Source organism: Protomyctophum parallelum, assembly GCF_964188405.1.
Source record: "Protomyctophum parallelum genome assembly, chromosome: 7".
Lineage (NCBI taxonomy): Eukaryota > Metazoa > Chordata > Actinopteri > Myctophiformes > Myctophidae > Protomyctophum > Protomyctophum parallelum.
The window spans coordinates 23,650,202-23,672,253 of record NC_139705.1 but is presented as its reverse complement, the minus strand read 5'-3'; the positions used below and the strand labels follow the sequence as shown (position 1 = coordinate 23,672,253).

The window sequence follows — 22,052 nt, the reverse complement described above, 5'->3', positions numbered from 1 at the left end:
CAACTTCAGATGCAAAGATACAAAGCTACAAATACGCTGCATGTGTAACTTTGCATCTTTGTATCTTTTGCATCTGCCCGTGTGAACTCAGCATAATGATTGTCAAATTGTAGTTATGCATTCATGGACCCTTTCTGAAGAAAGGTTCGGACGTTGGAAGGATGCAGGGACGTGCAGAGAGTGTTAGAGAGGCAGGGGTTGAAATCTCGTAAGAGGGCACTTTGGAACAAAAATAGCAGATCTACAAGCTCACAACGTGTCGCGCTGCGACGTGTTGAGAGCTTTCGATGTGTTGAGAGCTTTCGGGGCGCTGCGGTGTAACAACATGGATTTAGGAACAAATTTGTTCAACGCAAAATGGTGAGTTCCAACTTGAGTCTCCAACAGGAGACTTTGGAAAAAGCTATTCTGCTGAATGATGCCTTCCGGTATGGCATGGAAAGGAGAGGAGGGCATTTCCATTTCTTCCACTATAGTAAATGCTGCATTTGTTGTCTGGAGAGGGCAGTTGTTTTACAGACGGGTAAAAGGGCAGGGGCTGAAGCCCCCTTTGATGTCTATGTGTGCACGTCCCTGGAAGGATGTATAGTATTGGTCTTTAGGCTGTGTCAGTTAGACTTTATCATTGTGACACGCAGGGAATGAACATATAGTTTGTTGGTTATGTTGGTATCATGAGTGGTCGATTAGCACCTTTTATATATAGGCTTCCTAAGTTCCTGTACTTCCTGTACTCCTGTCTCTCTTGTAGGGCTGAGCAATAAATTTAAACCGATATTTAGAATCAAAGATGTATTTAATCTTGCTCGTGTAGGTTAATTCTATAACCGAGAAGGCTTAGTAGTATTACTATTATTTTCTTATATATCACCAGGAAAAACTTCTTATAGATTTTTTGAGACCACAGCTCGCATTTACTATGAAATTGTGCATTACCCGTCAGTCAGTCAGTCTGTCAGTCAGTCACCCCCAGGCATCAGGTGACATCATCAAGGATGGACATCCCTGATGTCATTAATATTAAGTCCATATATGGAGATCCCTGATGTCATCAATATTCGCCAGCAACTCTACATCTGACCTCAAACCTCAAACCCTTAGATCTCCAGAAATATGGAGCTGACCTGTTCTGACATTCCATATGTTGATCCTACCCCATCCATCCTCCCTCTTCGATGTCTCCCTTTTGACTGATACCCGTCCATTCAAACTCTAGACGGTCCTGCCCCAAAGTTATTAGTGCAGCCACGTCCGGCAGCCGGCGAAAACTAGAGTTCTCGACAGGCCCGAAAATGATGGCCCGGCCCTACCTGGGCCCTCATCAAACCCTGTACACTCAAGACACTGCACCCTTAGATCTCCATATATGGAGCTGACCTGTTCTGACATTCCATATGTTGATCTGACCTCATAAAATCCTGTACTCTCAAGACACGCTCCATATATATTATATGGCCAGTACAGAATTTAGACTACAGTAGAGACAGACAGCAAACATGCAGGGAGAGACAGGTGGGGAGTGACACGCAGCAAAGGCCGTCGGAATCGGGACTCAAACTGTCCGGCTACATTGGGGCCTAGATCCGGCGATCCGGGCCATAGGTCGCTATTTTCACTATTTTCCTATTTTCATAATCCTTCATTAATCATAATCGAGGCAAAGGTTTGAAATAATGGTGATATTGATTTGAAGTCATATCTCTCTCTGACCTCATGGTTTCAGTGGCCCAGCTACTATACTCATCCTCAGAATCAGCCCTGATCAGCACTTGACCTGGAAACCTCAATTAATCAGCCTGCATGCTTGCTGCATTGTTGGCTTATTGTACAACCCTCCTGTAAGGTTTCACACAGCTTAGCTAGCTACCACACATTAATTAATGTGTCTACGACGACAGCCACAAATTACGCTAATCTTATACTGCAGTGTTACTGGAGCGTTTGGCTGAACTTTGTTTGACTCAAATTACCCATACTCCTTTTTTATGATTGGTAGCCTACTTTATTCGTTTTCCCATTTTTTATCTACAAATTCAACAACAACAAGTTAACAACAACAACAAACATTGACATGTATAAAGAGAAAACAAAAACAAAACAAAAACGAGTTCACTTTAGCCAAACCTCCAGGCAACAAGTCATCCCGATTTAAAATGTATTAGGGCTGCATTATTTTCTTAGTGATTAAGTAACAAATAGTCAAGAAGGATGTTATTTTAATATATCAACAAATCAACGCAAATACATTTTAATTGACTTTTTTTATTATCAACTAAATCAATCAGTCTGATTAACCACTTAAGCCATATTATTTGTTTTATACAACAATGTCATACAAAATTAGTGAAAGAATCCAAGCTCAATCTGCAATGCGTCTCATCGGGACGCATTCTGACCTTGATATTTTTCTCCAAATTGTGTTAGGGTGACCTTCTGAATTCTCCAAAAGAGGACACATGTGTGTGTGTGTGTGTGTATGTATGTGTCGTGTCGTGCATGTGCGTGTGCCATGGGTCATGAGTCCATGTGTCGTGGGTGCGCGTCATGTGCGAAAAGAAATTGGGGCTCGCGGTCCTGTTTGAATTGAAAATTCAGATGTCAAAATAATCTATAACAAAAACGTTATGCTCCTGAATTTCATCAAATATGCTCCATATCAGTTATGGCCAGCCTATTTTATGTAGCCCATTTGTTTTATTAAAGTTGTTTGTTTTTTTAACCGCTGCACCTTCACAACATATTGAATTTCTGTTAAATATAATCACCATGGAGGAGATTATTAACAATGAGTTGTAATGATTTCTTATAGCTTGCCTAACATGGACGCTGACTGAGTGTGGGAACCACTTGAGTTGGACTTCTGCCTCTACATTGACAGTTTACATAGTGACGTCTGAACTGTTGTCAATGTTTCTCACTCTAAACAACAAACAACCCTGAGGGAATAAAACTAGATAGGATGAAAACATGCACACACACACACACACACACACGCGCGCGCGCACGCACGCACACACACACACACACACACACACACACACACACACATGTGTTCGGCCATCCCTCTCGCTGTGCGAGGGATAAACACCTCATAGCATGGCTTGAGCTGTTTACGAGTTAGCCTCTAGCCAAACAGGGTCGTGGAGGTTGGTGTGTGTGTGTGTGTGTGTGTGTGTGTGTGTGTGTGTGTGTGTCAGTGTGTGTGTGTGTGTGTGTGTGTGTGTGTGTGTGTGTGTGTGTGTGTGTGTGTGTGTGTGTGTGTGTGTGTGTGTGTGTGTGTGTGTGTGTGTGTGTGTGTGTATGTGTGTGTGTGCATGGCTGTGTGCACGTGTGTGCATGCGTGCGTGCGTGTGTGTGTTAGGGCCGGGGATATGTGATAGAGGGATTACAGGGAGAGGTGACTGGCTGCTCTCGAGGCAAAACAAACACAAACACAACAGGAATGTTAGACAAGTTGAATGTTTCATGGACAGAGACTGTCACCTATCAAGTAACACAGGCCACCAAACCGCCAACACGAGTCTTTTCCGCTTTTTATTTGTTAAGTAAAAGTTTACTCCACAACCACATTGACCCTATTGTTCCTATTCTGGGCATGACACAACAAGTGGAAGCTGTAGTGCGCCAATGTTCGACTAAGAGATTTGGTGTTGAGAGGAAAAAATTGTATAGAACCCTGGGGATCTATACGATCAACAAAGTATATGGGTTGAAGTGGTTGTCTATTGATGTTATATCTTTCCATATTAAAGCAATAGTATTTCCCTCATTCGCTGGCCAATATAGGCCTGGTCATATTGTACTTTCCCAGGTGAGATCAGGGACGATTTGGGGATTTTGTTGTGCAAAACGATGTGTGTGAAGTACTGGCTAATAATGAGTGGAGCTCTGGGCGATTTGCTATTCCTTGTTTGCTGGTGGAGTGTGTGTGTGAGAGAGATCAGCTTGTGGCACTGTTTCATCTGATTGATGTCTCATGTTATGAAAGGGATGTTTCCTATAGGCCTCTGTAGAGAATGATTATATTATGTCTGTGTGTTGTACTTGAGTTTTGTTTCTGAGGATTCATTTGTTATTTTATTTCATTTATATGTATTTATTACGTTTTATGACTGTTGTTTGCTATTGCCAATTATCTGTGTGTTTTCCTGTTGTTTTTCCCATGCAAGGCATTTACTGTTTGTTGGGATAGGAACATAAATAAACCCACCTCTTCAGACTCCACCTTAGCCCGCAGCCCTAGTACTGTAATAAAATGTAATTTAGATAGCATATTAGATAGCATATTATGTAGACAGCATTCTATAGTGTGTACTTTCATTGTACAGATATTCTACTGATAGACGAATGTTAGGTTCTTATAGCTTATACTTGATTATTCCTTCAGTATAGTATTTGATGCATTACCATGTGTTGTTCTTGCTTACCGTACGTCACACTGGATTTAAGAGCATCTGCTAAATGCCTAAATTGTAAATTGTGAACAAAATTGTTTCAAAACTTTAATAAAGTACAATATAATCTTAGGGGAACTATCTCTCCCCTCTCTCTGGCAGAGAGGTCTGGGCAGTAGGCTACGTTGTGATGATAGTCTGGGTGGTGGGATTGACATTCCCGGTTAGTTCCGGTGTGTGCTCCAACTGATGGTGGGACCATCTTTATCCCCGTGGGAACAGTCTCCACCGCCGTCAGAGCTGCCATACAGTCGGCCTCCCCGTCGTGGAGGAAGGAGCGTCTGGCAGGGCCGATCACAGTGCAACTCAACATGGATATACGGAAAATGACCACAGAATGATCTGTATGCAAACATAGAGGGCCCACTGTTGAAAAGGACCATTCATTTTCAGCACAAAAGGAGAATAGCTTGATTAATCTTAGATTTTCAGCCCATTTTTTTTTTTGTTATATATTACTGTGAGTGTGACACATACTTTATTAAGTGTGTTCAAAGTGTGGCTGTGCCTGTGTGTTGTGTTGACATGAACCACACACAATTAAGCATGATGTCCATAGTCACTCAAAAACCACAATAATGTAAAATGACATATACCCAATCATTGATGTCGGGTAGAAATCGTGTCATGTCAAAAAGGGTTCCTTTTTTATTATTAAAATTGAAAAGTTAAGTGAAAACAGCCAATCTAAAAGCTGTCAATGGGTCTCATAGAGACACATTGTGAGCTTGCAAATCGACTATTTTCACTGAAGTAGGGCATTACTTTATGAAAATATATAAAAAATGAAATAGAAATATTCAGGTTTTCTACCCGACAGTGACGATATGTAAAGCAATTCAGCAGCAAACACAGTTGAGGAATGACAAACTTAGTGGCTTGTTTCCATCATGCAAAGAAAAACACACAAAAGCCACACCCCTCAAGGTGGGGCCACGACCTAAATCAAACTACCTATATACAGTATAAAGGCCATATTCAAATGGACTGTTCATACATGTATGTTTTAGCTAATCTGTCATGCTTGGCCTTGACAGCGAATGCAATTAAAGAGAGAAGTCCACACACACAGGCGCATGCTCCAAAGTGTGGAGCTGAGCCTGTGTGCGGAATTCTGTCTTTAAATGCTTGGCCTTGAGCCCATATATGGCCCACCTAATTCCAACACACTTTGCGTGTTTGGGATGGCTCAGGATAGAAGACAGGGTTAAACAAATATCAATGGGATTGGTATTTAAGATAGTCAAAGAGACAGTGCCCTCAATACCCTCATACGGGCATACCTGGCTACTTATCCAAAGTGAGCGACACACACAGCCACAACACTGGGAGCAGCCGTGATCTGGTTGGTAGGGTACCAACCAGATGGTACGACTACCAATGGTACCACCCAATTTTAGAGCAAGTTTGGGTAAATTCTCATTCTGCTACTCTGCTACTCTGCTATACAAAAATGCGCATTTGCCCTGACTCCATACATCTTTCAAATCTGGGCTGGGAAAAAAACCATCTATCAGGAGACTGGGGGAGGTAAATGTAAATTCCCATCAAAAGGAAGTGATGGCAATCATGGCATTCACTGCCTCAAAACGTCACCAAAGTAAATTGCATTTGGGAGCAGCAACACTGGTAACCATATGCCACAACAAAGCATCATCATCTCCCTTATATCTTCCACGCCATCGCCCTATTTTATGTCTTGCCTTCTGTCTTCCATGTGATTTATCTCCCCCCTTCACGTCACCCTGTATCTCACCCCAAACTACTCCCAGAATGACGTGTGTTTGTTGAATCCCAGAAGCGAGAACAGAGGGAAGATGGACATGACCCCAGCAGCAGCGGTTTTGTCCAGGTTTACTGGGGGATACAGCTGCTCCCTGAGCCCGCTATTGGCAGGTTCTAAGACCCTTTGTGACGAACATGGAGTGCTCCGCGGGCCGGGGGTCTCATGCTTCTGATCTCCCCCCGGTGGGAGGTTTCACAAGAGGCCAGCGGGGAGCGACTGGGAGCCAAGGAGGAAGGTGAGAAGGTTGAACAGGGTGGATATAGGAGAGACAAGGGAGACATACGTACATAATATGTAGGATATGATATGGGCAAGACATGGAAATGGAGGGAGTTGTGCCACACACACATGTGTGACGCAATTGCACATATACAAGCCTGATTAAAGGCCACCTTGACTTGAAATGCACACAGTGCTGTGTGTGTGTGTGTGTGTGTGTGTGTGTGTGTGTGTGTGTGTGTGTGTGTGTGTGTGTGTGTGTGTGTGTGTGTGTGTGTGTGTGAGCGCACACCTGTGACGTGTATAGGCTACAGTAGGCTATATATAAGTTCCAGTGCAACAAATAATGTATTATGTATATTTACCGTGTATACCCGTAGCCTATAGCTATACATGCACGCTCGCACACACACACACACACACACACACACACACACACACACACACACACACACACACACACACACACACACACACACACACACACACACACACACACACACACATAATGGCCAGGGATAATGGCAGTACTATTCGGTTGGTACGTCGACTTGTAAGTCTGAAACTGAACAGAGAGCACCCCCTACTGGTTATTGTTATGCTGACAGACGTGACAGTTAATTAGGCATATTGTCTACTCTAAATAGTTAATTACTGCACAGACAGGACAGTGAAAACACTGTCAGCCTGCCAAATGTTCACTTAATAGTCTTTAAGCTTTATGTCATGAAGACATTTTAAAATGCCTTTCATAATAATGAAATGCAGTTGTGTAAAGTATAAGTTCATGTTGTATGTGCTCATGTACAAACTGTACTGTATATTAATTGATTGATTGATTGATTGATTGATTGATTGATTGATTGAATACTTTATTACAGTGGTTCCCAAAGGGGTTCTAGGGGTCCTTGAGAGAGTTCCAGGGGGTCCCCAAGCTAAATGATAATTAGGAACCAAATGAACCCTTATTGGAGTGTACAAAATGTGAGTGTACAAATGGTACACTCACAGAGTTAAATTAACATTGATTTTACAATATAAATTGGGGTCCCAAAGATAGAAATGCCATTAAATGGGGGTTCATAGACTAATGCATGTCAACCCTGGGGTCCTTGAAATTACTGGTTGAAAATCAGGGGGTACTTGACATGAAAAGGTTTGGGAACCACTGCTTTATTATTAACAGTTTGCATAGACAAGCACAGTACAATACATGGTCTGCTAAAAGCAAAAAAATTATGTCTAGGTGAGACATGACCTTTGAACCTGTGTCTAGGTGAGACATGACCTTTGAACCTGTGTCTAGGTGAGACATGACCTTTGAACATGATCTAAATGTCTCAAAAGAAGAGTATAGGGAGACAAAATACAACCACCCCAATTGTATAAGTTATATTGTATTAATACAGGATTGGACATTACATTTGATTCATACAGAAAAAGTAACAAACAAAGGACTCTCTTTGTGTAAATGGTAAATGGTGCATTTATATAGTGCCTTTATCCAAGGCGCTTTACATAGATTGTGCATTACATTCACCCATTAATTCATGCACACATTCATACACCGATGGCGGAGGAAACCATGCAAGGCACCAACCTGCACATCAGGAGCAATTCGGGGTTCAGTGTCTTGCTCAAGGACACTTCGACACTAACTCTGTGTCTTCGTAGGGAACCACTGGTCATCAAATTATTTGCATATAGGAATGCGACAAAAACAAACAATATCCATGAGGGGTGAGATCCCCATGGATAAATACTAGCCACACGGTAAATATCACAGTGTGCGAATTATGCTCTATACCCATTTTTCTTTTTTAATTAAAACAGAATATGAAAACATAGCCCTCCACGCCATTGGTTTTGCATTGGAGTGTTATGTTAACTACACACGATATCACACATTAATGACTGATTAAACAGTAGGTCAAATAAGCTCATAATATGTGAATATTTAGTTTATAGCATATAGCTTCGGGGCGTGGCATAGGATTATGACATACATTAAAAAGTCAATAGGTATATACGGTTACAATTACAGCGAGACAGGGGAGGAGATGTCACTCGCGAACATTAAAGTGTAGGTGCACAATGAATAATTGGCACTTGACAAGCCTTGTATACGCACAGTCCCACTGACACTGGTGGAAAGTAACTAAGTACATTTACTTAAGTACTGTACTTTTGTAATTTTGACGTACTTGAGTATGTAAAAAATATATATAATTTTACTTTTACTCCAATTAACAAGCCCTGTATACATTTCGGCCATTCGGCCATTTGAAAATAGCCGATCTCGTGATGCGACACATTGTGAGCTTGTAGATCTGCTATTTTCAAAAGATTTTTATTCGAAAACTTGAAACGGGACATTGTGCACAATGAGTACTTTTACTTTTGGTACATTTTGATACCAATACCAAGTACATTTTGAATTCCGGACAGAGTATTCATTTCTATATTGCTGTATTGATACTTTTACTGAAGTAAAACAATTCAGTACTTTTTTCCACCATGCACTGCCCACTGATAGGCCTAATGGTTTCAAGTGTCTAAAAGATACAGTCACAACTCACTAGTGACAGGCTGGATTAACACACCAGCCTTAGACGTGAGTGATACAGGTCAAAGGTCAATACACACGCACACACAAACACAAACACACGCACGCACGCATGCACGCACCCACACACACACACACACGCAAAAATGTGCCCTAAGCCCATAGACGTGTTATTTTTTTGTTTTGTTGTGATAATCCTCCCTACTATAGAGTGTGCTGGCCATATAAGGAGTTCCTCCCTGTCCCCAGTTAACCCCTGGGGGTCAAAAAACCTTAGGTTTCGTTTTTGACTCTCTATCCTGATTGGACGAAAGGCTGGGTCCCACAGCCAAAAACGAAACCTAAGGTTTTTTGAGTGAAATCACTGAATATACCTTTAAACATAGACCAACATAGAAGCATTTCTATTCTATTATCAGGGTGTTCTGTTAGTCCTCCTGACCAAAGTCTGTGCACAGCAGTGAGCCATAAAAGCAGTTGGCCACAATGCAATCTATTTTCAAATCTTTACCAAATAGTTCAAATAGTTCTCCTGACTTCAGAATGACCTTGTAGCAGCAATATCAAGGCCTATCATGTGATTGTGTCTGTATTGTTGTTTTGTCTGCCCTGTGATAGGCACATGACATCATGGGTAGCCTAAAAACAAGACTTTTGCACATAGGCCTACCGGTATCCACCTCACCTATGCCAATCACCACATGGACCCCCCTCAAGGACCTATGGGGTGAGTTAATCAATTCATTTATTCAATCATAAAAAATAATAGATTTTCATGACATGAAATTTAACGATTTAAATAATAAAATATTGAAAAAATATTCTGTCTTTTTTCGTTTCTTTTCCTTTTTCGAAATAGGGAAAATAGCAGAGCTACATAACCAGCTGTCCACTGTAGTGTATCCTACAGCTCTTTTAAGAAGGAGCTAATACTCTTTACCGGTGGTAGGTTTCGTTTCCTATGAAGAACCACGTGGCGCACTTGCTTGTAGGTTTCACAGTCACTCACAGTAGTGTGTGGGCGGCACACAGACATCTGTCCCAATCCATGTCAGTCTACTTGCAAGTAACGCAACCAGAACCAACACCAGCGGTCCGACACGAAAGTTTAAACGGCCCAACTGGAATACCCAAGGATACAGAACGAGTTTATTAGCTAATTAATTGTCTGGCGTCTGTCACATTGACATTATAGTGCAACTTGACGATCGAGCAGAACTGAGCAGTTTTTTCTGAATAGCAACATTTACAGTACAGGATGAAAATGAAATTATCCGAGGTCTGCGAAATTGGATTAGATTTCTTTGACTTTTTGTACGAGACTGATCGAGCAGAAGTCAAATACATGTATCAACTAAAAGAAATCTATAATCTTGAGTTCAGGAACAGCAGGTGAGTTTTGGTTTCAGATAAGCAGTGAAAAGATACATTTTGTGATATTCACCAGTCCCATTAAACTATGGTGTGGGCTACTACTATATTATATTTCAGAAATGAGGAAGGACGCAGATATCCAAGCTTTTATAGAGTTGTCTATGCTATGGAAGTGTCCCACAAAGTCGAGCTCTACTCAAAGAAACGGAAAACTGCAGTTCGTTTCACCCCCAAGGTGAGCATCTTTTCTCAGCGCAACTTTTTGTTTTAGAAAATAAAAAAGAATGATGACAAACTTTAATTGTTTAGAAATGACGTCACCGTGAGGACGTCTCATGTGATTCCGAATCTGTCGACTCTGCTAGTCTGCTTGATAACAGCAGCAGCACAGTAACAGTTTTTGTATTGAGTTGAGCTATATTGAGTTGTGCTTTCGTTTGAAATGTACCCATTCTGCATACTGTTAAATAATAAATACTTTAAATTTCACCAGTAAAGAGCGCAGCTCTTACTCCGAACATGTACACATGCAAATGATAATGTGCTTACCCGCTTGTCCCAAATGTTAACGAACGCAGCGCAGTCTTTGTGCAATGTATTGGTCGATCATTTGCAATAATGAAGTGTTTTAATCCCGTCTGTGGACGAACGCCATTTCCTCCCTCGTTTACATTGCGTGTAATTCCGGCTTTCACCGGATGCGCCCCCTCACTACCACCATGGCCATTGGGAACTTCCCACAAAATCGGCCACAGACTGGATTAAACAGGCCTTGGATCAAGAGTCAACTCAAAACTATCAAATATACATGTATTTAATCAAGTCTGACATTTGCTTGACAAATGTCAGACGCGATAAAAAATACATTCTACGATAATCTTGATCCAAGGCTAGGTGCAAATGATGAATTGAAAATGGTGGGCCCTAACAAGTATAATGCTTTATGGTGTCGTCCACTCACTGTTAACAGTTTTTGTATTGAGTTGTACTTGAAATGTACTGGAATTCTGCAAACTGTTAATAAATCAATCAATCAATCAAAAGCATCATACAGGTATTACATCATTACATGTAGAGCGTAGCAGTCCCGCCCCTTTCAGATGGAGAGGGCACCAGGAAATAATTCCCCATTCATTTTCCCCATAGACGCTTCAAAAATAATTTATTTGACGACCTTTAAAGCCTCGGACAAAGCCAACTCGACAGGTGACAACTCATGACGATAAACAATTTATTTTGGTCCGGACAAATAATTAGAAAGAAAGAAAAGAAAGAAAGAAAAATAACAAAAAAGTGTTGTACCCTGCCCTTTGTTTCGTATTTCTAATAATCTGTTCGGCCCCAAAGTTGGCTTTGTCCGAGGCTTTAAAGGTCTTTAAATAAATACTTTTTGAAACGTCTATGGGGGAAATGAATGGGGAATTATTTCCTGGTGCTCTCGCAGGGGACGGGACTGCGACGCTCTATAGGGATTGGGTGTAGAGAGCCTGCAGTATAGTTCATTCCCTGGCCTGGAGCCTGGAGGATCAGGAGTCAGGCCGAGGTGGATGGATGAACCTCAACCTCTTCATCCTCCACCATAAGCCTCCATTAGACCAGGTAGCCTACATGCAGGGTGTAGAGTTTGTACAACTTACAAGGCTTTTTCAAACGGCAAATGGCGTGACCACAGTCTTTAACACACTTGTATCATGACTGTCACATGACTCACATCACAGGTTTACAGGTGACTCGTTCAAATATGTACTATGCTATGCAGCTGTATGCGTACTGCACTTTAAGTTACAGCACTGAGACATGTTTTTGTATTTATACATCTCATTCAAATAAGTGAGTCATCACGTTGTCAGGGCATAGGGCAATAACTGGCAAGAGCATTCAACATTATACCATTTATGTTATTGAAATACTACAGGTCACAGCCGTATATCAGGACCAGTGGCATTCACGCAGGAGTCAGCAGCATTTGGCTCCCCAGAATGGATCAACTGACGTTGGTGAACAGAACACTGGGGTTCGAGCCCAAAGACCCCCAACCCGAAAGAAATTTGCCAGTGATCTTATGGACAAGCTCAATACAAACATGTAAGAGGACAAAGGAAATTTGCTTATACACTAGTCATACAGTATGTAATGTATGCAGTAAGCTGCTCTGATGATGTTATTTGGGTTCTTACTTCATTTTGTGACTACAGGAATCCCATGTGAAATGTTTGTTCCTGAAATTAGCGTTTCTGTTTAAAAATATCTTGTATACAATTTTGCTCATGTGACTTTTAGTTATGTTTTCAAAGTGACACTCATACATTTAGTTTGTTACATATAATCATGAATGTATTATTTACATGGACGTGAATCTGCCAGTACAATAATGTTGTCATGTTGTATCGACAGGGCTGAGTTCATCTCGGACAAACATGGTATCTGCATCACCTCAGACCATGATTTTGAGAACGGCAAGATTCTAGGTGTTGAAGGAGTAGTATGTGATGGAGGCGTGTATGAGGTGTGTGTCGATAAACACTTTTTGACAGTACAATATCTGCTAGAATGCATAGGCAAGTAGGGTTTCAGCTATTGATTATTATATTCTCATAGTGATTATTGTTGTATTGATTACTGTTTTGAGGGGGAAAAAATTGGGATATTATATTTTAACATATCATTGAATCGACTAAATTGATTATTCTGATTAACCACTTAAATAGGGGTTTTTAAAGCTCACAACGTGTTGCATTATGATACATTTTACATAGGCCTATGCTATTTTTGTTCTTTGGTAATCTTTGCCTATAATGCCCAAAATAGGGATGGCAGGTTGATAGGAATACAAAACGCTCTCCCCAAAACACACTCGCCCCGTATCAAATGCCGCGACCTCAGAACGGTCACCACCAGGTATTCCTAAACATAATCTCAGTAAACTATGCCTAAACCTAGCTCTGGTCCATAGCCTTTATACTGCACGTATAAACGGTACTTTTTGGCCAGAAAGGGATTTTTTTTCACCGGAGGAAAAATATTCTCTATGAGGCAGTTCTCTGGGCAATATCGGTAGAGGGCGCAGCGGAGTAACTAAAAGTATTTTTTTCCCGGTGGAAACAAAATCCCTTTTTGGCCAAAAAGTACCGTTTATACCTGTGGTAGGGGTCTCAGAGTGCGTCCACTAAGGAAAGTAGTCTTTCTATTGACACAACACGTCTTTGTATTGGTGAGTAGGTCAAACGTTTGTGAGATTTCCACAAAAGAGGAGAGGCTGGTCTGATTTCGATTTGAGATTTAAAACTGATAGTCCCATAGCCTTACTGCAGGGCAGAATCGAAGCAGTAGAAGGCTATGGACCAGAGCTAGCCTAAACCTAACTTTATTCCTAAAAATAATAAGCTCAGTAAACTATGCCTAAACCTAAGCTTGCCTCTTGTTGTGCTGTTTACCGTGCCGTGGTGGAAAAGCTTGTATCTCCATGACCCGGGTAGCTTACAGACGGGAGCCTAGCCCCCAGCAGGCTCAACCATGTCAGGCAGGACATTACGGAACTAATTAAACGAAACTAAACCTAACTTATATTGCAAAACTTAACCTCAGTAAAACTACGCTTAACACTGAGCTTATTCCAAACCTTATCACTTAAGTCAAACTAATACAAGAATAAGAACCGCTGGGGGCAAGCGGTCCACGAAAGAAGCGAGTGTGTTTTGGGGTGAGTATTATTGTTGATAGTGGTTCACTGTTGCAGACCTGTTGTACTCCCAGTCCATTTATGCTACTCGCTTACTGGAGTATTTAATTAAAATCGGCAAGATTGTGATATACATACAGTATAGAGTTCCGTTGAGTGACTTTGTTCTTCTCGCTGTAACAGCATGTGGTCCATCTGTGTGTGGAGAACACAGGGACAGAACCAGTCTGTTTCACCTACTACAGTCCTCTGCAATGGTTAAAGTGTTTTTCTCTGGAAGATGACCATAAAGTGACCCGTGCCAACCCACTGAAACTGAAACCAGGTGAATTTATTAATTGCTATATATTGCTGCAATAAAAAAACAAGGTCTGGTTTCTTAATCACTATAATAGACTGGATTGTTATAGCAATCTACCATCTATATGTTTGTATAATATCACTGATTCAAATATAATACCGGTATACATAATTAACCGTGGTACTCAGGGGTCTTGGTCCCCTCTACGTCAAATGTCTTTGCCAAAAATAATCTCACAACGACAACGCATCTCAGTGCAATGTGTTGTGAGCTTGTAAATCTATTTTTGACAGATGTACACCTATTTATGACATGCCATGAATAGGGATGCTAGGGTTCATGTGGTTTATTTATGGGTTATATAACTGTATGGAATATTGTCATATTTTATGCATTTCTGTCCCCAGGTGATAGCTACAAAATCAAAGTCCTCTTCCGTACCAATTTAGTAGGTTACTATCCAGCAACTTTCGCCTTTGAGTTCAAAGCAGACCTGCCATCCTCCACTGCCTTCCACATTGTGCGCATTATTGAGGCCAAATGCGTTACATCTTTTGGAAAGGAGCTGGGCCCCGAAGCCCCTTACAAACCTTGCGTCATCCCTGCCATCAAACTTCAAAGTCAGACAACGAGCACTATTGTGGATGGCCTGCCACCTGAGAAGTATGCCATACTTATGTTGTTGACTAGAAGTGGAATGTAAATGTTGACTAACAGTGATGCATCGATTAAATTGTCTCATGTATTGTACAGTTTGTCAGTGTTGCGCCTCAAAATGGAAGTTGGGCTGAAAATGTATGCGGTTCCTACATACATGACACAGCTGATCATGTCAATGAAGGACCCGAATTCTGTCCGTGATAAAAGGTAAATGTGACGTAGTTTGGATTATCAGCACATAAAGCATACCACTTTTAAATAAGCAAACAGGGAAACATGTACATTTTTTAAATCTTTTACAACCCATTGCAGCATATTCATCTTTCCCTATTTGCAACATCAATTATCATGACTGTTTATTGACCATACAATGAAGTTAACTTTTGACCCTGTCAACTCTTGGTAGTAAATCATTGGCCACTAAAGGCAACAAGTAACATTCAACTCCTTCCAAGGTCTGAATACTGCACATGTATGTGCAAGACACTAATCGCGAGACTATACTGCCCAGCCTACAAAGCCAGAGTGCAGTAACTATGTTTTTGGACATACCAATTTATTTGTGGATCCCAAAGGTCAAATTAGCCTTTGTGATTTTGGGGGATAAACAATTACCTCAAGAACTGTAACAGTTAGTGTAATATCACTTGGCTGACCAGTTGAAACACTTTTAAGCCAAATATCGGACAAAAACAAGTTCCGTAGTTACTGTACTTCGGCTTTGTAGGGCAGCATAAACAGCTTAGATTCTGTTCCCAGAAGTGTGGGTAAACTGAGTATGAAATAACATGGCTTGTATTCTATATCTGTTGCTATTGTATTGCTCTTTAACCTTCTGGTGTCTGCCATTTTGTTTTAAAATACAAAACGGCTATTCTTTTTCATAAGGGCTGGTATGGCAGACTTAAAGGAACTATGCACCTTATGTAATTATCTGAATATCTGCTGCTATTATATTAGTAATATTTGACTTATTTTCAACTTTCCAGAAAACTGCAAATGATGGGAGCTTGTACGACTAAGAATTTCACCTATTTTGGGAATTTTCACTTCCCTGTAAACTTTCCCTGTAAACTTGTGATGTGACAATAAAGTTGAAGTTCTGAATTATGTAACAGATTGCAATGCATTCTTTGTAGTAGAAAGTCCTTGCTTGAGAGTCCATTGAGCGAGGAGAACTATTGTACGAAGTTCCAGCTGATGCTGTTTCTGGAGGAGATTCAAACGATGTTCGACATCAGGAGATACGACATCCCCAAAGATGATGGAGAACACGCCTCCATGGTCAGAGACAAAGTCAACAAGAGACTTCTCGTTTTGGAGGTTAGTTTGAGATGCACTCTTGCACGCACGCACGCACGCGCGCGCACACACACACACACACACACACACACAGACACTCATTCATCCTCTCCTGTTAGGTTGAAGGTGTGTCTGAGAACCGTCCATCTGTGCTTCGTGGGGACCAGCTGCTTGTCAAACCAAAGGGGCAAGAAGGAGTGAAATACAAAGGATATGTCCACAGTGTGGAGCTGGACCAAGTCAAACTGGGCTTCAGCTCACAGTAAGCCCAGAGACTGTAGCAATGTATAACAAATGTAACAATGCAGAGTATAATAGCGTACAATATATTTTATACTCCATCAGGTTTTGGTTGTTGTATAATTGCAATATTACACTTGAGGGTGTGGTTTGATGTGATTATTGCCACTTCAGTGATGCTTGCGGAACTCGACTTCGTCTCGTTCCTGACCGCATCACTGTCGTGGCAACAATCACGTTAACCCACACCCTCTCGTGTAATATTGCTTAATTGGACTGCAGGTTGGTGGATCGCTTCATAGATGACATGAAGTTCAGTGTGGAGTTCATAGTCAACCGTCTGATGATGCGCGTCCAGCACAGAGCACTGGAGTTCGTGGCTGAACACAGGCTGGGAAAGGTGCTGTTTCCCAACACTGCCACCCTAGGGAGGCAACAACAACTACTAGAGCTGCCCACACTGAGGTTAGTCATCCAGTCATTCTATCCACATATTGATGAGTCATTAAGCACATGAAGCCTATTCTGGGGTGAAGAGATTGGCTGTTGAGGGAAATATCTTGCTTGATTCATTATAGAGCCTTGGGGGACCCCAGTCAACAAATTGTATACTTGAGTATATACAGTACTTAAAGTCTGGAGGGAAATCTGTATTGCTGAATATTTGCCTCCCTCTAACTTCTGTTGTTGGAATCAAAGGCGTAAATAGTGCTGGCATGTGTCTTTGGGGCTGTTTGGAGTTGGTGTAGCCCAGGGGTGGGCAACTTTGACCATGTAGTGGGCCACTATATTCCCACACACACTCCAGAGGGCCACATTGCATATTACTGTTGTAGCAAAAATAGCCGATCTACAATGCGACACGTTTTGAGCTTGTAGATCAGCTATTTTTGCTATATTTGAATTGAAATCTTGAATACGTTTGTATATAAGTAACATTTGTATATAATTTTAAATGCATTTAGTAATAGTTATGTTAACTTTATGAACTAAATACAAATACATTGGACATAAAAAAAGACAATTTCACAACATTTTAATACTAGTAATTATCTGAAATCAATAATATACCAATGTTCGGATAATAACCTGCGGGCCGCATTGAGTGATGGTGGGTACCGCATGTGGCCCCCGGGCCGCCAGTTGCCCATGTATGGTGTAGCCAATCACATGCATGCAACACTTAACTGGTCTGAAAATTGGAAAGGGAGGGGGATACCTGGCATCACAATGCAGATTGATAAGAGATCATTCGTACAGTACGTATTGTGACCACTAGTGCTGAAGCCATACCAGATAAACTGATGGTTCTGCCTTTCTCTCTGTAGGCTTTTTGACAGAAATCTGGAGAAGAATCCTGAGCAGTACGCAGCCGTGCAACACATAGTAGCAGGGTCTTCTAAACCTGCCCCTTATCTGCTGTTTGGACCACCTGGCACAGGTATATTTGATCGTCTCTGTGTCATTTTAGTTAACCACATATTTTAACATTTTGTGTTTTTTAAGTTTTTTTTTTTTCTTCATAAATGAATGCCCTAACTAACCCAAACCCTTGATCATACTACAGCGTCACACTAAAGTAGAAGATCCACAAGCTCGACACACGGTGTGCTTTGAGCTTGTAGATCTGCTACAGTATCTTCACCATTTCTGAATTTGAACCATTTTTGGATTTGAATCCTGAAAAGTAACAGTTTTGGACATAATTAGGTTTACACGATATATAGCAACATACAAGTACGTTTTTTCTGAAAACATTGGTAGGATTTAGAAGGCATTTTTAGAATCGTCCTCAGGTCTAAATGGTTTTACACAAATCCATCAGTGGTGTCTCTGCTATGGCATTCCCCTATCTTCTCCCATCAAATCTCTTTACCTAATTCCTGCTGCTGTTTGTGTTTGTCAGGCAAAACGGTGACCATGGTCGAGGCCATCAAGCAGATCGTGAAGACCCAGGGTTCCTGCCACATCCTGGCCTGTGCTCCGTCCAACAGTGCCTCCGACCTCCTCTGTAAGAAGATCATAGAGCATGTGGACCCACACACGGTGTTCCGCATGTACGCCAGCAGCCGGGACCCTAGACTTGTTCCCGATGGTCTACGGGTCAGTACCGTAACACTAACAACATTAAGACCCATTAAGACCTGATGCCGATTCTACGAATGTCTTCGAAATCCCAATCTGAGAATCCATCGGCATAAAATAAAGGAAAAACAGCGCCCTCTTTTCCTTTGAATTACAGTCTGTCTCAAGAGACTATGTAAATCCGAACAGTTTTCTGACTTTCTACTGTTTGTCAGTGGTGCTCAAACTTTTTCATGTCAAGGCCACACAAAATGTATTTGGCCACGGACCCCGATCTGAAAATATTGTTGCAGGGGCCGCCAGAAGCAATGATGAGCAAAAATAATGCGTTAAAAATGCATATATTCAAAGATTTACACAATATTCACGACTTTTAAAAAAAATAGCAGATCTGAACACTCACATGGTTAACAAGTATAAAATGACACAGATGCTTTCCAGGTATTAGTGGGATAGCATGAGTTAATTCTTTGCTGTTTCCTTGTGTCTTCCTCTTTCTGTTCAGTGAAGCACTAAACACAGCACGTTTTTGTGAGCCCATTCCTCACGCTTGTATTTTGTATGCATGTTGTTCCTGCGCATGTATTTCTTATAGGATTGCTCTAACCTGGAAGGAGATACATATGTGTATCCCCCTAAAGAGGAGCTGATGAAGTACAAGATCATAGTCACCACTCTGATCACTGCTGGAAGGTAGCTAATGATAGATGCTAACGTTTGTTTGTTTGATTGTTTGTTTGTTTGATTGATTGACATTTGTATTAACAGTTTGTAGAATTGAACTTTGACTTTTTCTTTACCGGTGCCAGTTTCGAATTGCACATACCTGTAAGTTCTCTTTGAGAGTGGTTTTGAAGGAGGGTTACAATGTATTTCCCTTGTAGACAGTTAACACTTTTAGAGCCAGGCGTTTCTACAGGCACCCTTTTACCTGTGCCATGCAAAAACTACAAAAAACTACAAATCCTGGTCCGTCGCTCGGTCCTGCCCCCAATCCAACCCTTGATGCTGAATGCCAAACAGGGAGGCATTAGGTCCCATTTTATAGTCTTTGGTATGATCCAGCTGGGGAATTGAACCCTGCAACCTCCCAATCTCAGGGCGGACACTGTAACCACTGCATCATTAAGCAGGTACATTACTTTCTAATGTATTTGCATGACATTCTGTGGTCTCTCTCTCTCTCATGTGTACAGGCTGGTTACTGGAGGGATCCCCCCAGGCCACTACACACACGTGTTTGTGGATGAGGCTGGACACGCTGTGGAGACGGAATGCTTAATCCCACTGGCAGGTAAAAGATAAATACAATTATCATGGCACATGTGTTTAAGTTGTGTTTATGCTGTATCCACTCATTTATGATCCATGGAACACAGGGCTACTCCACGCTGAGTCTGGTCAGGTAGTGCTGGCCGGAGACCACAAGCAACTTGGACCCATCCTCAGATCTCCACTGGCAATCAAATATGGCATGGGTAGGTGCTGCCCCTTCTCACACACACGCACGCACGCACACACACTCACACACACTGATGGCATGACCCAAAATATGGCTTATGGTGGCCTGGTTCCTTTTTCTAGGATGGCTACACGGTTGTTACAACATGTTTTTGATGCGGAAACAGAAATCGCTAGACAAGGCAAGAGAAATGTAGAATCCAGAATGATTCCTGCAATCGTAAAGACTAAGCAGAAGTTGATGATGATGGCAGTCTATAGCAGGTGTCCTGTACTTTGGGCTGTTTACCACACACGCAAGCACGATACTATAGCTTAAGCATTGCGTAGGGTGTGTGATTGCATTATTATTATTATTATTATTGCTGCAGAATACAGACACACGGGTGGGGCACAGATGCAGTAATACAGACACACATGTTACTATTACAAAACTACAGGGAAGTCAGGAAAGAGGAACTTGACTTGATGGGAATGAGGCAGAGTGGCAGATCTAATGCTGGACTTGATAAACATTACACACACACACACACACACACACACACACACACACACACACACACACAAATTGCTGATGTTTGATCTGTGGAGATAAAAGCTCTCATTTGCAGATGTCTCCTTGTTGGAGCGTCTGATGAGGGATTTCCCTCTGTACCAGAAGGATCAAGAGAAGTTCAACAATCGTTTTGTGACCAAACTGCTGAAGAACTACAGGTGTTGTAGTGTTTTAGTTTATTTTAGACTTTGTCTAATCTTGTCATATCGTTGATACCGCTGAAATATCTTTACCTTTTTTGGGTTTATTTATTTTTATTTATTTTTATTATTGCCCTACTTCGTCATTTTACAGTGTCACACAAAAGTAGTGAATACTATCTACAAGCTATTTTGGCTATTTTGGATTTTGAAGCCGGAAAAGTAACAGTTTTGGACATGTATGAGGTTTCCACCCGACAGCAGCGATGACATGTGTTTTATGTTTTGCTGTGTCAGGTCCCATCCTGCCATCCTGAAGATTCCCAATGAGATGTTCTACGACGGAGAGCTCCAAGCGTGTGCTGATGAGATGCTACGCAACTCCTACTGCGGGTGGGAATACCTGCCCAAAAAGGTAATTTATTTCAAATTGTGCTTTGTTCTGATTAATCCGGTCGCCCTGTTTGTGAAGCTCCTGTCAAGTCCATACAGTGTCTATAGCAACCTTAAAATACACCTTGCCAGAAGAAGTGTGCAGCAACACCCCCCCAGAAGTGTCATTTGTGTCACTTATGACACTTATGTCACGTGCAGAATGTAACGTGAAAAAAGCAATGAATCAGTGAGCAGTGAAGCAGTCAGTCCTAAAACAATCTATAAAGTCAGCTTCACTGTCTCTCAGAACTTCCCGGTGATCTTCCACGGGGTGACGGGCATTGATGAGCGCGAGAAGAGCAGTCCTTCATTCTTCAACGTAGCAGAGGTGGAGGTGCTGATCTACTACCTGAAGAAACTCTTTGAGACACAGGGCAAGAATGGCCGATCTACCATCTCACCCCATGAGATAGGTATCATTGCCCCCTACAGGAAACAGGTGGGAATGCACACCCAGTGCCGTGTGTGTACTGTAGCTGCATGCATGCACTTGACCTCTGAGCTGTGAATGTTCTGCAACATTGTGCGTCGAGGCAGACGGAATTAGCATTGTGGGTGGTTTGAGGAGGCGCTTTCTGTTGTCTCCTAAACCTGTGTGTGCACTGTGCAAGATAACAATTATAGGAAAAGCACATCAACACGCCTACAGATACACCTCCACCCGCAAATAAAGGTGTCTGCATAATGCATAGTGGGTAGTGTGGCCGTTAATGGATAGTGGAAGCTCCTAAATGCCTAATTCACGGATTGTTGTTAATTGCTTTAATGTGTTAATGCTTAGACCTTTGGACTGT

At 41.6% G+C, this 22,052-nt stretch overlaps 1 protein-coding gene across 2 annotated transcripts in view; it reads left to right on the top strand.

The window, feature by feature from the left end:
• The first annotated feature begins 10,060 nt into the window (after positions 1–10,060).
• Positions 10,061–22,052, top strand: part of LOC310861194 (putative helicase mov-10-B.1) — a 15,989-nt gene continuing 3,997 nt past the window's right edge. Inside the window, exons 1-18 of one of the 2 annotated variants that reach the window (XM_083768544.1) lie at positions 10,061–10,417; positions 10,517–10,634; positions 12,315–12,484; positions 12,794–12,905; positions 14,262–14,403; positions 14,787–15,042; positions 15,133–15,246; positions 16,182–16,362; positions 16,461–16,603; positions 16,864–17,046; positions 17,910–18,022; positions 18,488–18,684; positions 19,262–19,359; positions 19,863–19,960; positions 20,046–20,144; positions 20,739–20,841; positions 21,121–21,238; positions 21,506–21,697. In XM_083768544.1, the coding sequence (XP_083624670.1) occupies positions 10,284–10,417; positions 10,517–10,634; positions 12,315–12,484; positions 12,794–12,905; positions 14,262–14,403; positions 14,787–15,042; positions 15,133–15,246; positions 16,182–16,362; positions 16,461–16,603; positions 16,864–17,046; positions 17,910–18,022; positions 18,488–18,684; positions 19,262–19,359; positions 19,863–19,960; positions 20,046–20,144; positions 20,739–20,841; positions 21,121–21,238; positions 21,506–21,697 (2,571 nt within the window). In that variant the 5' untranslated portion in view covers positions 10,061–10,283. Of the gene's footprint in view, positions 10,418–10,516; positions 10,635–12,314; positions 12,485–12,793; positions 12,906–14,261; positions 14,404–14,786; positions 15,043–15,132; positions 15,247–16,178; positions 16,363–16,460; positions 16,604–16,863; positions 17,047–17,909; positions 18,023–18,487; positions 18,685–19,261; positions 19,360–19,862; positions 19,961–20,045; positions 20,145–20,738; positions 20,842–21,120; positions 21,239–21,505; positions 21,698–22,052 lie in introns of both variants that reach the window. The other variant, XM_083768543.1, reaches the window with a different exon arrangement.